Below are 16,015 nucleotides of genomic sequence, written 5' to 3' on the forward strand. Positions count from 1 at the left end.
CGGATTCTTATTTGCTCAATACAATCTAGACATAGAACTAATCTTGTCCATCTGTTGGGCTTCTATACTCTTTTATTCAAATAGGTCTTCAAGCTTTTGTGCTCAGTAATCACTATGTAGCATCCCTATGCATACACTTGTCCGCATACATTGTTTATCAACAGTTCCCTATTTATAAACAATTAGATAACTGCTTAATCTCCTTGATCACATTTCCCATGATCAATCGTAGCCATCAGATCTTCATGCTTGACCAGGTTCAATGCATCTTTTGATATGAAAAATGTTTTACCTTGCCTTGGAACTTGCATATATTTCTTGGAACTTGTGCTAGGGTATTGCGGTTCAATCTGAACTGTAGATCTTCCTGCTGATCTTCCATTGCCATAGATTCTTAACAAACTATATTTACGGCATACCAATCATTTAATCAGTTCCAGCTCATCAGCTTCCTTCATTAAATAACGCATGTAAACATTTAATGCATTTAGTTACAGCTCGGTTACAACTCGGTAAATACTAAACTTCACTCGGTAGACATTCCGCCTTCATTAACCAATAGCGATAACCTTAGGGTTTACCGACTAGGTTCCTTAGGGTTTACCAACTAGGTTCTTTGCTTGGTAACATAGTATAGTATTAACCTTACAATTTACAACATATGTATGATGTCAAAACAATCTAAACATCATGATCTCATCATTGTCTGACTCAGTAATAGTTGTCCATTGAATACCTTATTCATCCTCTTATTCATCATAATCTTTTTGTGTCTTTTACCGACATCTTTATACTCTTCAAATCATACTTCTCAAGATATGACAACATCATACTGAATTAGAAAATCAATTTCTTGGCATCAATGACAAAATAATAATATTAAGACAGTAAACATCCTTAATCAGTTATATCCATAACCATCAACAACCTTCTCAATATCCTTGTTGAAATGCCAACAATCTTCCATTATCTGTTATAATGCCAAATGCTAACAATCTCCCCCTTTGGCATTGATGGAAAAACCAATTGATTTGACCTTAAAAGATTCGGATTGCTGTGATTCTGAAATGCTGAAATGCTCTCCCCCATACATTAGACTTCTCCTATTTTCTTCAGTCTTTTCAATCAGTCTTCTCTCCCTTATATTAGTCTTCTCCCCTTTTGACAACAATGCCAAAAAGTAAAGAATTAAAACATAATTTCTTCCTGTATGAAGTGATTTCCTGCTGTTGTGTATCAATTGAGTCTTGGTCAGAGCATTTTGTCTTCAATTCCTGTTCCCTGTATGGTATCCTGTATTGTTTCCTGCACACCTTTAGAAAACCCCTAAAGTGTGCAAATCAACATCAACTCCTAAAAGATATTCGATAGAGTCATCGGATTGATGCTTTCACCGAACTCGGTTAGTGAGTAGAAGATAGGGGTAGGACCCCTAACTTACTTTTGAGATATTCAAAAGTGTCCCTTGGTAGTGGTTTGGTGAAGATATCTACTATTTGTTCCTTTGTGCTAACATACTCCAACACCACTTTCTTCTCTTGAGCTTCTTCTCTAAGATAATGATATTTGATAGAGATGTGCTTTGTCTTAGAGTGCATAATAGGATTCTTTGAAATGTTAATGGCAGTAGTATTGTCACAAAATATAGTTACTGACTCGATAAATTTCTCATTTATACCTTCCAACAGTTGTTTGATCCATGCAATGTTGGTACAATTCAATGCTACAACAACGTATTCAGCTTTTGCTGTTGACTATGAAACACATCCTTGTTTCTTGCTAAGCCAACTCACTAGTCTTTCTCCTAAAAAGAAAGCTCCTCCACTAGTGCTTTTTTTGTCATCAATGTTGTCTGCCCAATCAACATCAGCATAAACTTTTAAATCAAAATCATTTCCTTTCTGATATACTAAGCCATAATCTTCAGTGCCTTTCAAGTATCTAAAAATTCTTTTGATTGTTGTCATGTGTGTTTCCTTAGGATCTGCAGAGAATCTTGCAACTATACCTACTGCATGTGCTATGTCTAGTCTTCTGTGAATAACATATTGTAGCTTTCCAATCATGGATCGGTAAAGTGTCTCATCAACAGATGCAGATTCATCATTTTTTGATAATTTACAGTTGGTAGTCATAGGAGTACTTACTGGTTTTGAATCCTTCATTCCAAATTTCTTCAAGATTTCCTTTATGTACTTGGATTGAGTAATGAGAATCTCATTTTTCATTTGCAGTATCTGTAAACCTATAAAATACTTTATTCCATCGATTAATGACATCTCAAATTCTTTGCTCATTTCATTTCCAAAGTTCTCACATAGAGAGTCATTTCCACGAAATATAATATCATCAACAAATATGGTTGAGATCAGTATTCCATTTTCATCATTCTTCATGTACATATTGTTGTTCTCACTTGTCCTTATAAAACCAATCTTAATCAAATAAGAGTGCAATCTTTCATACCATGCCCTAGGTGCTTGTTTCAAACCATATAAAGCTTTGTTCAATTTACATACCTGATCTTTATTATTGTCTTCAACAAATCCTTTAGGTTGTTCAATAAAAACTTCTTCTTCTAATATTCCATTCAGAAATGCAGATTTGACATCCATTTGATATACCTTGAAGTTTTTGAAAGCAGTATATGCCAACAATGTTCTTACTCCTTCAAGTCTAGCAACAGGTGCAAAAGTTTCACCATAATCAATTCCTTCTTCTTGAGCATAACCTTTGCAAACTAGTCTTGCTTTGTTTCGAATGACCTCTCCTTTTTCATTTAGCTTGTTTCTGAAAATCCACTTTGTACCGATTAAATTTTTGTCCTTTGGTCTTGGGATTAGTGTCCATGTGTCATTCTTCTTGATTTGATCAATCTCTTCTGTCATAGCATTTATCCAATCTTCACTATTAAATGCCTCTTTCACTATTCTCGGTTCAAATTCAGATATCAGACATGTGTTCTGTCTCAGTTTGTTCCTTGTCATCACTGGATCATCCTTATCTCCTATAATCTGACTTGGTGCATGATGTCTTCTGACATACTTGGCTAATACAGGCTCGATAGGCTTTGTATGATCTTCTTCATCACTCGGTAACTGGATATTCTCTTCATTGTCTTCAACAGTCTTCTTGGTAAGACTTGTCGGTTGAACATAGACAAATTCATCATAGTCTTCTGGTTCCTTGGAATTTCCTTCATCATTTATTTTTACAAATTCATCAATTTTCACATTTGCACTTTCTACTATTTTGTTAGATGATTTGATCAGACATTTAAATGCTTTGCTTCTAGAAGAATAACCTAGAAATGTTCCTTCTTCACTCTTCTGATCAAACTTGTCATTTCTATCATCTTTGTGAACATAGCATCTACTTCCAAAGATTTTAAAATAACTTACATTAGGTTTCTTATCATACCAGATTTCATATGGTGTTTTCAAAGTACCTTTCTTCAATTGTACTCGGTTCAGGGTGTAAACTATTGTTCTTATTGCTTCTCTCCAAAATGTTTGTGGCACTTTCTTTTCAATCATCAGTGTTCTAGCACAATCCACAATAGATCTGTTTCTTCTCTCAGCTATTCCATTCTGCTGTGGAGTTTTCAGTGCAGAGACTTGTCTTTTAATACCATGATCATTGCATAAATAAGTTGAATTCATTAGATGTGAACTCTCCTCCTCTATCTGATCTAAGAAATTTCAGTTGTCTTCCTGTTTCATTTTCAACTCTTGCCTTGTACCATTTAAACATTTGAAAGGCTTCTGATTTTTCCTTTAAAAACATTATTGACATCATCCTTGAATAGTCATCCATAAATAATATGAAATATTTATCACCATAATAACTTTGAACTTTCATAGGACCACAAAGATCAGTATGCACAAAATCTAAAATTCCCTTAGAACTGTAAGACTTACTTGTAAAGCTTGATCTTGTCATCTTACCCATCTGGCATCCTCGGCACATAACATTCTCAGGTTTTTCAAGACTTGGTAGACCTCTTACTCGGTGCTTCTTGCTTATTTTGATCAGATTATCAAAATTTACATGACAAAACCTTTTATGCCATAACCAGGTATCATCTATCTTTGCATACAAACACTTGTTCTGAGTTGAGTCAAGGTGAAATGTGTTACCTTTTGTTTGTGTCCCGGTAGTAGCTAACTTTCCATTCTTGTCATGGACTTTGACAACTTCTTTATGAAATTCTATTCGGTAACCTGTATTGTTTAGATGTGTTACACTCAACAAATTGTATTTCAAACCTTCAACCCAATAAACATCATTGCATCTTGCATTGTCAAGAAGTGTTATAGATCCTTTACCTTTCACCGGACATGGTGCATCATTACCAAATCTTACATAGCCTCCATCATAATCTTCTAATATAACAAATTTGTGTTTATCTCCTGTCATATGATGTGAGCATCCACTATCTATGATCCAAGAATCATTAGTATTTATGTGAGATATTAGGGCTTTTTCTTGATACTTTTCTTCATCTGATCCATCTTTGATAGCCACATAAACTACTTCCTCTGTATTAGTTTCATCTGATTTATCATCATTGGATTCCTCATTGGCTATTAAGCATGTCTTTCTATCTCTTCTTCTAAAGTCTCGGTGTCCTCTGTAATGATTGTCTTTCTGTCTGTCATCTCAGTAATCTCTCTTTTCAATAGAATCTTTGTCAAGACAATTAGAAGCCATATGTCCTATCTTATCACAATTGAAACATTTCAAAGGTAGTTTTCCTTTATACTTACCTTTGCCTCTCAGTAACCTTTTGGCTAATAGTGCTTCAAACTCTTCTTGCTTTCTGATTTCCTCATACAGTTTGTGTACTTCTTCCATGTTCTTACGAAATCTTTCACTTGCTCTACTGCGATCTCCTTCAGTGTACTTATACTTTCTTTCATTGTAATCATTAGATTCGTCAAGATGAAAAGAACTAAATGCAGATTCAACTTTATTTACCGAAGATCCACTGTTATCAAAGTTACTTAACTCAAATGCATGTAGCTTACCAATAGTAACATCTAAAAAAACTGGCATATTAGGTACAAACCTCAATTCATTGATTGCAGAGACTCAGATTGCATAAGCTGGTAGAAGGGTTCTTAACAACTTACATGTTATATCCTTTTCTTCAATAGTTCCACCTGCTCCTTTGATTTGATTGACAATCTCCTTTAGTCTTGTACTGTACTAAGTTATGTTCTCACCTTCACTCATCCTCATAGATTCAAGTTGTCCTCTTAGACTATCTACTTTTGCTCTTTGAACATGTTCATCTCCTCCATATACTGATATGAGCTTATCCCACATTGCCTTTGCATCATTGTAGCCTTCTAGGTCATTAAACTCTGAGTTGGTCAATGCAGATGTTATTTCAATCATTGCTTGGATATGTTCTTGCTTTGCCTTTATCTCTTCCATTGTCAATGGATAGGTGCTCGATGTAACAAAATCGTTCTCCAGATAGTATACAACATATTCTCCAACTCCTGATAGATGTAGCTTCATTCTTTTCTACCATGTAGAGAAACTTGACTTGTTCAGCTTCGGTGCATCCCTCTTCTACATCTTTGGATCTTTAACTCAAGTGCCTTTAAACTTTTCTTCTGGAGTCCAAAGCTCTGATACCAATTGATAGTTCTAATACTTAATGTAAGTACAGATCCAATAGCCAACAAGATGAGAGGGGGGGGTGAATCATACAAACTTAATCTTGGATAAAAACATCAGATTCAAGCTCAGTAACATATACTTTAGTAATATAACCAAAACTGCTAAAACATACAAACTCAAAAGCATATAAACATCATAAACCTCATAACACCAGATTTAACGTGGAAACCCAAATAGGGAAAAACCACTGTGGGATTTCGGACCCACTAAGAAATATACTCTTCTAGAGTATGTTCGGTTAAAAGCAAATGTTGTTAAAGATTACAAACACATTGCTAGATGTGACCCGGTTAAGGGATTTCCCTCAGATCTGTTAGGATCTTCACCTTGTTAGAAGTGACTTTGTTAAAGGATTTCAAACACTCAATCAGAATGTCACCTTACTAGAGGGTTTTACAAATAAGACTATTAAGTCCACTCGGTTAAGAGATTTTCTGTCACTTTCACAAAATAATAGTAATAAAATCTATCTACAACTTCACATCTAAAATGTTAAAGCAGATTCTTATTTGCTCAATACAATCTAGACATAGAACTAATCTTGTCCATTTGTTGGGCTTCTATACTCTGTTATTCAAACAAGTCTTCAAGCTTCTGTGCTCGGTAATCACTATGTAGCATCCCTGTGCATACACTTGCCCGCATACATTGTTTATCAATAGTTCCCTATTTATAAACAATTAGCTAACTGCTTAATCTCCTTGATCACATTTCCCATGATCAATCATAGCCATCAGATCTTCATGCTTGACCAGGTTCAATGCATCTTTCGATCTGAAAAATGTTTTACCTTGCCTTGGAACTTGCATATATTTCTTGGAACTTGTGCTAGGGTATTGCGGTTCAATTTGAACTGTAGATCTTCCTGCCGATCTTCCATTGTCATAGATTCTTAACAAACTATATTTATGGCATACCAATCATTTAATCAGTTCCAGCTCATCAGCTTCCTTCATTAAATAACACATGTAAACATTTAATGCATTCAGTTACAGCTTGGTTACAACTTGGTTACAACTCGGTAAATACTAAACTTCACTCGGTAGACATTCCGCCTTCATTAACCGATAGCGATAACCTTAGGGTTTACTGACTAGGTTCTTTGCTTGGTAACATGGTATAGTATTAACCTTACAATTTACAACATATGTATGATGTCAAAACAATCTAAACATCATGATCTCATCATTGTTTGACTCGGTAATAATTGCCCATTGAATACCTTATTCATCATCTTATTCATCATAATCTTTCTGTGTCTTTTACCGACATCTTTATACTCTTCAAATCATACTTCTCAAGATATGGCAACATCATACTGAATTAGAAAATCAATTTCTTGGCATCAATGACAAAATAATAATATTAAGACAGTAAACATCCTTAACTAGTTATATCCATAATCATCAACAACCTTCTCAATATCCTTGTTGAAATGCCAACAATCTTCCATTGTCTGTTATAATGCCAAATGCTAACAACCACCAACGACTGGTAAGAGGAAAAGGGGAAAATCGGCCCGCTAACGACTAGGAGCCTTCCAACCGATGAAAAATAAGTGAATTGACTGACCGAACCGGTCAACTCAAAAAAGAGCCTGAAAGGAAAATAGCCGCATCGTTGCCGCTTAAACAATGCACATAACACGCAGGTTTTCTAGATGTGCATAACATGCAAGTTATGAAAAACAATTAGAATTTGCTCAAATTGGATCTACAACTTTATTGACAGAAAAATGTCAACATCTACCACTAAAAGTATAGATCCCACTAAAAATGTATCCCTAAATATGTGAATTTGATCATCAATTCCTCAATCATATTGAGAGTGTTTCAAATATTTTTAAACAATCTTATTATTGAATTCTATGATGGATGCATGCACACTATTTTTCTCTAACACAAACGCACAACACTTTCTATATATATTTTTTAATTAAATTTTGAATGCTCTTTAACCTCTTGATGTCCATTAATTGTTGTTTATACCTCAATACATGCATTATTCTAATACCATATTTATTGTATTCACTAAAATTAAGCTTTTGAATAAAATAATTGTTAAATTATTTTTTTACATAATAAACTTGATATATTGATATTACACTCTTACACAATTTGGTTAGTATAAAAAGTTATTTAAAAATATTATAATAATAACTTAATTGCATTTTATCTTGATGTTCATCCTTTTATCTCCTCTTCTACCTTCACTATTTGTGGAATCCTCTCTCTCCTACTTTTTTGTCACTTTGTCTTCTCTTTCACGTTCACTATTTGTCGTTCACTATTTGTCGTTCACTATTTGTTTCCTATTTCTTTGTCATTTTGACTCCCTTTTATTCACCTGGCTTTCATTTTTTATTATTTATTTAATCTTATTATTATTATTTTTGTCATTTTGACTCCCTTTTATTCACCTGGCTTTCATTTTTTATTATTTATTTAATCTTATTATTATTATTTTTGTCAATTTGTTTTGTATTTCTCTGTCATTTTGCCTCCCTTTATTCAGTGACACCCGACTTTCATTTTTTATTGACATTTATTTAATCTTATAATTATTATTTTAAATAGATCACTCTTTGAATTCTTGAAAATGTCCTTTGTACCTAGAAGAATTTTTTATAAATCTTTACTGAGGATAAAATGTGCATATAATTGAATTCTTTTTAAAATCGATTCTTGATGCTTCAATATAAAAACATATAAAAATAATAAAATAACTTAAAAAGATTTGCAAATGAAACCCACGACTTAGACTAGAATGGAAACCGGAATCAAACGAGCTGAACCCAAGGGGTCAAGGTATTTGCTTAACAAATATCTAATTTTTTCTACAAGTGATAGTTTGTATCCCGAGATCATCGTTTCAACAAGGTGAAACGGAAAATCTTAAATCTTCTATTTATTTTTCCCTTTAATGACTTTGTGCCAAGCTTTGTCGATGGTATTCAGCAAGAACATACCTAGTTTTCAATAGAAATTATTCATCTACTATTAATCTTGAGTAGACACTATTCTATTTGATAGTATTTCGTACAAATCAAGAAAGCTTTAGTCTTTCAAACAGTGATTGCGTCTTAGATTTTCCCAAAAGAACGTTGCACATGGTCTCTATTGTTGTTGTTGGGGGTTTTCCCAAGATGAAAACTCTTGGGATCCACTCTAGTATTTCTGGGATCGTTAATTTCCACCACAGAAAGGCCGAATACCAGCTTGGGGTTATAACTTGTCGTTTCTTCCTCAATGCAGCTTCCACAATCGCCTTGGCAGCATCTTCTGTTCTCATTAGAGGGAACCACCATGGCACCTTTCCCTGAAATTGTGCAAAGAAATAGCATTATCCATCTTTATGAGCTACATTTGTAAGTTAAAGTTTAGAGTATGCTGTTTAAATCAATTGTCAACTAGCCTTAAACAACTGTCAACTAAACTAGCCTTAAACAACTGTCAACTAGCCTACCTATTAGTGTGATTTCAGATAAGCCACCTAAGATTAAATCAATTGTCAACTAGCCCACCTATTAGTATGATTTCACCTATTAGTATGATTTCAGATGAGCCACCTAAGATTGAACCAATTGTCAACTAGCCCACCCATTAGTGTAATTTCAGATGAGTGACTAACCCACCTATTAGTGTGATTTCAGATGAGCTACCTAGGATTAAATCAATTGCAACTAGCCCACATATTAGTGTGATTTTAGATGAGCCACCAGCCAGTTGTCAACTAGCCCACCTATTAATGCGTTTTCAAACCCATTAGCGCGTTTTCAAACGAGTGACTAACCCACCTATTAGTGTGATTTCAGATGAGCCACCTAAACTTAAGTCAGTTGTCAACTAGCCCACCTATCAGTGTGATTTCAGATGAACGACTAACCCACCTATTAGTGTGCTGTCAGATTACTTTCAGATGAGTAACCTAAGCTTAAGCCAGTTGTCAACTAACCCACCTATTAGTGTGATTTCAGATGTATGACCTAAACAAGTTAAAGCAATAGGGACAAGGAACTAGCCCACCTATTAGTGTGATTTCAGATGTATGACCTAAACAAGTTAAAGCAATAGGGACAAGGAACTAGCCCACCTATTAGTGTCATTTCAGATATTAGTGTGATTTCAGATGTATGACCTTAACAAGTTAAAGCAATAAACAATAGGGACAAGGGAATGCACATCTAAACAAGTTAAAGCAATAAGCAGCAATAAGCACAACAATAGGGACAAGGGAATGCACAAGTTTTGAGAAAGTTCAATACTAAACCAATAGGGACTATAGTGGACAAGGGAATGCATAAGTTTTGAGAAAGTTCAATACTAAACCCAATAGGGACTATAGTGGATTTACACCTTACTTTCTTCTATGTTCTTGTGAATGATACTAGTACACTCTTGAAGTTTGCTATGGAGTAGTTTTTCTGTAAAAAAAAACAGAGGATTTCTATCTAGCAGGGTTACCAGATGCTGAAAATTTCTATGACCAATCCCACATTCTCCATATAGGACCAAGCCCACATACTCCAAATAGGATTAGATGATTCCATATGGATAATACTAATGAAAATGACAGATTACTGAGGTATGGTGAACTTTACAGATAACTGATGTATGAAATTCTTACCGGGGATTCAAGTGCTGCTAATTCAGAGTGTATAAAACCAGGAAATGCGATTGTAATTGTTATGGGTTTACCAATCGATTCAATTCTGAGTGTCTCAAAAAAGTTTAAAAGTGCTGATTTGGATGCCTGGAAAAAAAAACCAAAAAAAAAAGAAATTATTGAGGTTAATATGGAAATTCTTTTCTTCCAATTCAGACTTAAATAGGATTTAAGTAATCAATGTTGGTATGAGAAAGGAATAAAGAGGTTGAGAAAATACACTATAAACTGCCAAATATGGGTAAGGAAGAAATGCAGTCATGGAATCTGTAACGATTATCTGACCCTTGGTGCGCCGAAGGTGTTCATAAGCACAGTGGGTTGTGTATACATGTCCCCAGAAATCAGTATCCTGCATTCTCATATCGGTGCAAAAGATAGTGAGTAGATTTGCTGTCCTTATCCTATTGTTTTATTTCTGATCAACCATATTTGTGATTTGGAGAACAAAAAAAAAAGAGAAAATTTGAATACCCTGAAAAATGAAGTTAGATTTACCAGAATTTTCTTGTACTGGGATGAACTCTTATATTCTTCAAAGAAAGACCCTCCAGCAATTCCAGCGTTGTTGACTAGAATATTCACTGTAATACAACAAAGACAAAGTTCAAGAACGTGGCCAGGATTAATACATGAAGGATTGTCAGTTGTTGACTAGAACATTCACTGTAATACACCAAAGACATAGTTCAAGTCAAGAACATGGCCTGGATTAGTACATTGAAGGATTGTCAGTTCTGCAATACATTAAAAAAATCATCTCCACATGTATATACAAACGATTTACCTAGTAACTTGGCATTTTCAGTGTTCACCAAATTACTTTTTCATCATCTGAACTAAGTTTCAGATTCCATCAAAATGAGATACCCACCTATGAAAGATCTACATTGACAATGGAAATTGTCATTCAATAGCACTTTCCCAATATCCCATTGAATTTTCACTTGAAGTTAGCAAACTTTTCAGCCCTTGTAATACATCATAGTTAGGTTAGTAAACAATCAGGGGCTTTTAGAGCCTGCTTTGAAGCTTCATTATGCATGGTACATACTACATGCATAACATCTTAACTGCCTATTTTAAGAAAAGCTACAAGGCTAATCACTGAGTGATATATTATATACTAAAATCTCACTCATGCTAATTCAACTCATGAGGGTGGTAGTTTCAATACAGTTCCTCATACAATCCACCAGGGTTACATTGCTGTTGAGGTCTGCTCTGCCTCACTGAAATGGCATTTTAAGGGATAAGACTGAGTGAAAGCCACCAGACAAATCAGACTATCTAGCCATGTAAATGCTCTGTTAACATTGACACTGAATTAAAAACTAGTCATTCTACAAATTTTGACAGTAAATAGACAAACATGATAATATGTGCAGATGAAAGAGTAGAGACACTTAACAACGTCCAAAGCTGGCAATTGTGAAGTCCACAATCTTCTTACAATCATCTGGATTTGTCAAGTCAGCAGGGCAAACTAGGGCATCCTCTGCACCATAGACTTTGCACTCCTCTGCTACTTCCTGCAGCCTGTGTTCCCTCCTCGCTACCAGAACCAATTTTGCACCTCTCTTAGCATACTCCTTCGCTATACACTGCAATAAAGAAATCCCCATTACTCAAGAAATCAAAGCTAAATCAAAGGACCAAAAATCTAAACATCCCACTTCAAAACTACAGGCCCGTAACAGAGAGTGTTTAACACACCTATAATTCCAATAGTTTTTAGAAGCTTATGAACATACAACCATCCCCATAACTTCCTTATACATACAACACAAAAAAAGTTTTTGAAAATTGTGAAACTAAAACTCTGTTACAAGTTCAGTGAGGCCACTTGAGTCAACTGGTGCTCTAATATACTCAAGATCCTCAAAATTCTTTATGCCCAATTCAATAACTTCTTATACATACAACACTAAAACAGTTTTTGAAAATTGTGAAACTGAAACTCTGATAAGTTCAGTGAGGTCCCCTGACTCAAATGGTGCTCTAATATACCCAAGATCCTTAAAATTCTTTTTGCCCAATTCATTTGTGGAGTGTAAAACAAAACAAAGCAACATTCTGGATCACCTGGCCTATGCCTGAAGAGGCTCCTGTAACGAGAACCACTTTTCCCTTGACATTGATAGGGATTCCAAACAATATTAGATTGACCAAGTTTAAGAATTTGCAGAAAGATATGGCAGAAGGAAGCATGAGCAGCAGGGAGACTGAGAATGCAACATCCCGTATCCATCTCCACACTGTTTTCATCATTTTACTCATCATCTGTGAAGGGTGAGACGGTGGGCGACCATTTTCTATGTTGAGGAGAACACAGCATGGCTGCCATCTGTTGGTGTTTTCAGTATTGCTGTGTACGTTGCAGATATCGAACCAAAAAAGCTTAAATCAGTGCCTGTTTCCACAATTGTATTTAATTGAGTGAAATTACTTATGTAAATGACCTTCTCTAGTGAGCAAACTGAACCAAATTGTCATCCAAAGAGGAAATGGTATACAATGTAGTCCTTTTGAGCATGTCCCATAAATAGATTCTTAATTACCAATCAGAAATCAATCTTAAAGAATAAATTTTAAATTTGGAGACTGGTTGTGAAGTATCTTTACCACTCAACAATTTTTTAGTTTTTTTTTATTGCACATGTGAAGTTATGTACATCAATTAGATGAGTTATATTGAAATGAATTAATTTTGTTTCAAATAAATATTTGATATAATGTTTTGATATTTATATTATTAATACGGTTTTAAGATATAGTCTAATTATATTTGTGAATCTAAGTGGATGGAGAGACTTCACTACCCTTAGAAGGAGAGGAGGATATCATTGGGGAGAGGTATGCGTACATGAGAAGAGGTGAAGTTGTCATTAAAGTCAAATCTAAGTCCATTCTGAGATAAGTTGTCTCTGATAGGGTTCATGGTGGTTGACCTAGTGTTTCAGAGGGATATCGATTCAAGGACCTTGTGTTGTGGGAATAGACTTATTTAGGGTTACCACCCTTGAGATGAATTTTTGCTTTGTTTTTATTTAATTACACTGAGAGGTGTATTACACTTCCATAATGAATTGAAAAACATTGTCCATTTGTTTTTTTTATATAAATAATTTTAGTCATTTATTTATTTTAAATTGTAAATATTTTATCAATATTTAAAAATCCTATGTTATGTTAAATAAACATAAGAATGATATGGATAAAGATATGCTTTCACAAAAATGTAAATTTATTTAAAATATTAAATAATAAATTGTCAATGGAGAAGGATATCCTTTCTAAAAGTAATTAAAGTAAGTTTATAAATTCATATTTAAAAACTATTTTTAAAATGAAAAACATTTATTTCTATCTTTAAGAATTTTTTATAGTAATAATTTTTTATATTAAATATTATAAAATGATATATTAATATTAAAATTATAATATTATATAATTTAAGTGGAGTAGTGAGAAATTAAATTATTATATTATATTATTGATTTTATATATGTTTTTCCTTTTTTCTTTTTTCTATTTGAAACTTTAAAAAAAAAAGAATATCCTCATAATTATCATCAATTGAGTTAAATAATTCATCATTATCTCCTTATCACTTTCAAATGACAAATTTTCATTTTCAACCTCAAATCCTTGACCTCATCTCAATCTTCCATTTGATTTTCCCTAGAAAAATCTATAAATAAGATCATTATTCAACATTTCCATACAATCAAATTTATGTAAATCTAGTCTATTGAAATCAATCATTAATAATTTTTTTAATTCTTATTTAGTCAAATTGTAGACGCACAATTCTATTTTGTTGATTATTGTACTTGGTATACATTGAATTGAGGAGCACTGAATATCAAGTCTTCAATTCATAGTCAAACAAATTTCTCACTTGAGTTTTCAAAGGAAGCACTACAAGTAAGTGCAAACAAGAATGATGTTTTGTCTCATATATGTGGCATTGAGTTTGGCTCTAGGTGGAGCAAAAGGCATAACACTAGATCAACTTTGCATTGTCTCAGATTCAAAGATGCCCATCGATTCAATGAACTTTCTTCTCATCTTATCGATGTAGTTTCGCTAGATAGAAATGCTAAGGGATGCCCGCTTTTATTATGTGTGAATGGAGTATGTGTGGATCTATCCATGACCTCGAAGGACAATTATAAAAATGTTGTGAAGAATCAATATACTACTAAAATTAGATTGATAGATTTTATCTATATGCCTTTTTTTCATCCCAAAATTAATAAGTCAGTTCAGTTGTTTAAGAAACTTTATTCTCATGGAAATTAGCAGAGAAGCTCTTAGTTTTACCTAAATTCTTTATTAAGAATCTTTACCATGACTCACACGAGAAAACATTAAAAAACCTGTAGGAAGCTCACTGAAATAGAACTATGTTTAATGGTTTTAACTTAGCCTTCCTTACTTAGAGAATGCATTAATAATACCCTAGTACGCAGAGAAGTTTGATTAAGCTACGAAGAGTACAGTGATAATACATTTTAATACATGTAGAGTGCAGTGATTAGCACGTCTTAAGTTAAGGGTCAAATTGTAAGCAACGAGAGTTGAAAGTGTCAAGTCGAGTAGGGATGGGTTGACTACACCAGTGACATGCTTAGAAAGTAAATAAAAACCTTTGGTCAATGTGACACAAACTTCTACTTGCGTCTGTCAGTTCACGAAGATCAGATGCATAACCTAGTCAATGGGTTATAGTGTGTGGCCAATTAGAGTTGTTTAGGCATCTAAACACCAAGCTCATATGACAATTAGACTTAATCTTGTGTTTGCACCTTTGCGAAGAGTAGGGTCACTTTTAAGAGGGAGGTGTGCGGGAGACTGTCAGGTCTGTGGTTGGAGGAAAAGTATCTTAATGATGCTCTCCCTCACACATAATATGTCGAGACTTGATTGGAGATCTATATAGACAAGCAAAAAAATTTGTAGACTCTAAACCTTTCTCTATCTTTCATATGATTATGTTTAGCAAGATCTAATATGAAGAAGTATTGAGTTAGATAAATTCGTTTACTTTCATGTTCTCATTTCAGTTAATTCATATGCTTAATATGCCAAATCATGATAGTTTGATATCAAGAAAAATATTATTATGCAAATTTAGCTGGCAATCTCTTATTTGTCAAAGTAAGCATTTCATTTACTTTTATTGTTAGTTTGAAGCTATTGTTACATTTTTTTAAATATTGAAAAAATCAAACTCAACATCTTAAAGGTGCTTGCAACATGATTGAATCGTTATATCAAGTGTTGCATTTCTTCTGTTTACAAAAGAATATTGATGGTCCCTTGAAAATGTAAGAAGACGGATCTAATTTCTACTTTCCTCATCCACCACTTTAATTTAATTCTTTTCGTAAAATCCTCCACAATCCCACAATCTTGGCCTTGTTGACACTTGCATCAAGCAAGTTGATGTAGCCATAACCGGTAAAACCCTCAAAAAATAATTAACTGGCTTATGCAGCAAGAGCAACACAACGAAAGCAACAAGAAAACATATCAAGATCGCATAAATAGATCATTTTATTGTCTTAGAACCTTCGGTAACCAACTGGTTATCAACATACTGTGTGTGGAAAAAGTGGTGCGATGAAACGGAAAATATGAAATCAGG

At 33.8% G+C, this 16,015-nt stretch overlaps 1 protein-coding gene across 1 annotated transcript; it reads right to left on the reverse strand.

Moving 5' to 3' along the window:
* Positions 1-8,476: 8,476 nt before the first annotated feature.
* Positions 8,477-12,761, reverse strand: LOC131065520 (11-beta-hydroxysteroid dehydrogenase A). Its single transcript, XM_058000037.2, has 6 exons — positions 12,445-12,761; positions 11,771-11,963; positions 10,858-10,943; positions 10,580-10,711; positions 10,321-10,446; positions 8,477-9,012 (listed from the first exon to the last, which is right to left on the reverse strand). The coding sequence occupies exons 1-6, from the start codon at positions 12,640-12,642 to the stop codon at positions 8,740-8,742; spliced, it is 1,008 nt and encodes a 335-aa protein (XP_057856020.2). The 5' UTR covers positions 12,643-12,761; the 3' UTR covers positions 8,477-8,739.
* Positions 12,762-16,015: the final 3,254 nt, after the last annotated feature.

This window comes from Cryptomeria japonica, chromosome 4 (genome assembly GCF_030272615.1).
Source record: "Cryptomeria japonica chromosome 4, Sugi_1.0, whole genome shotgun sequence".
NCBI lineage: Eukaryota > Viridiplantae > Streptophyta > Pinopsida > Cupressales > Cupressaceae > Cryptomeria > Cryptomeria japonica.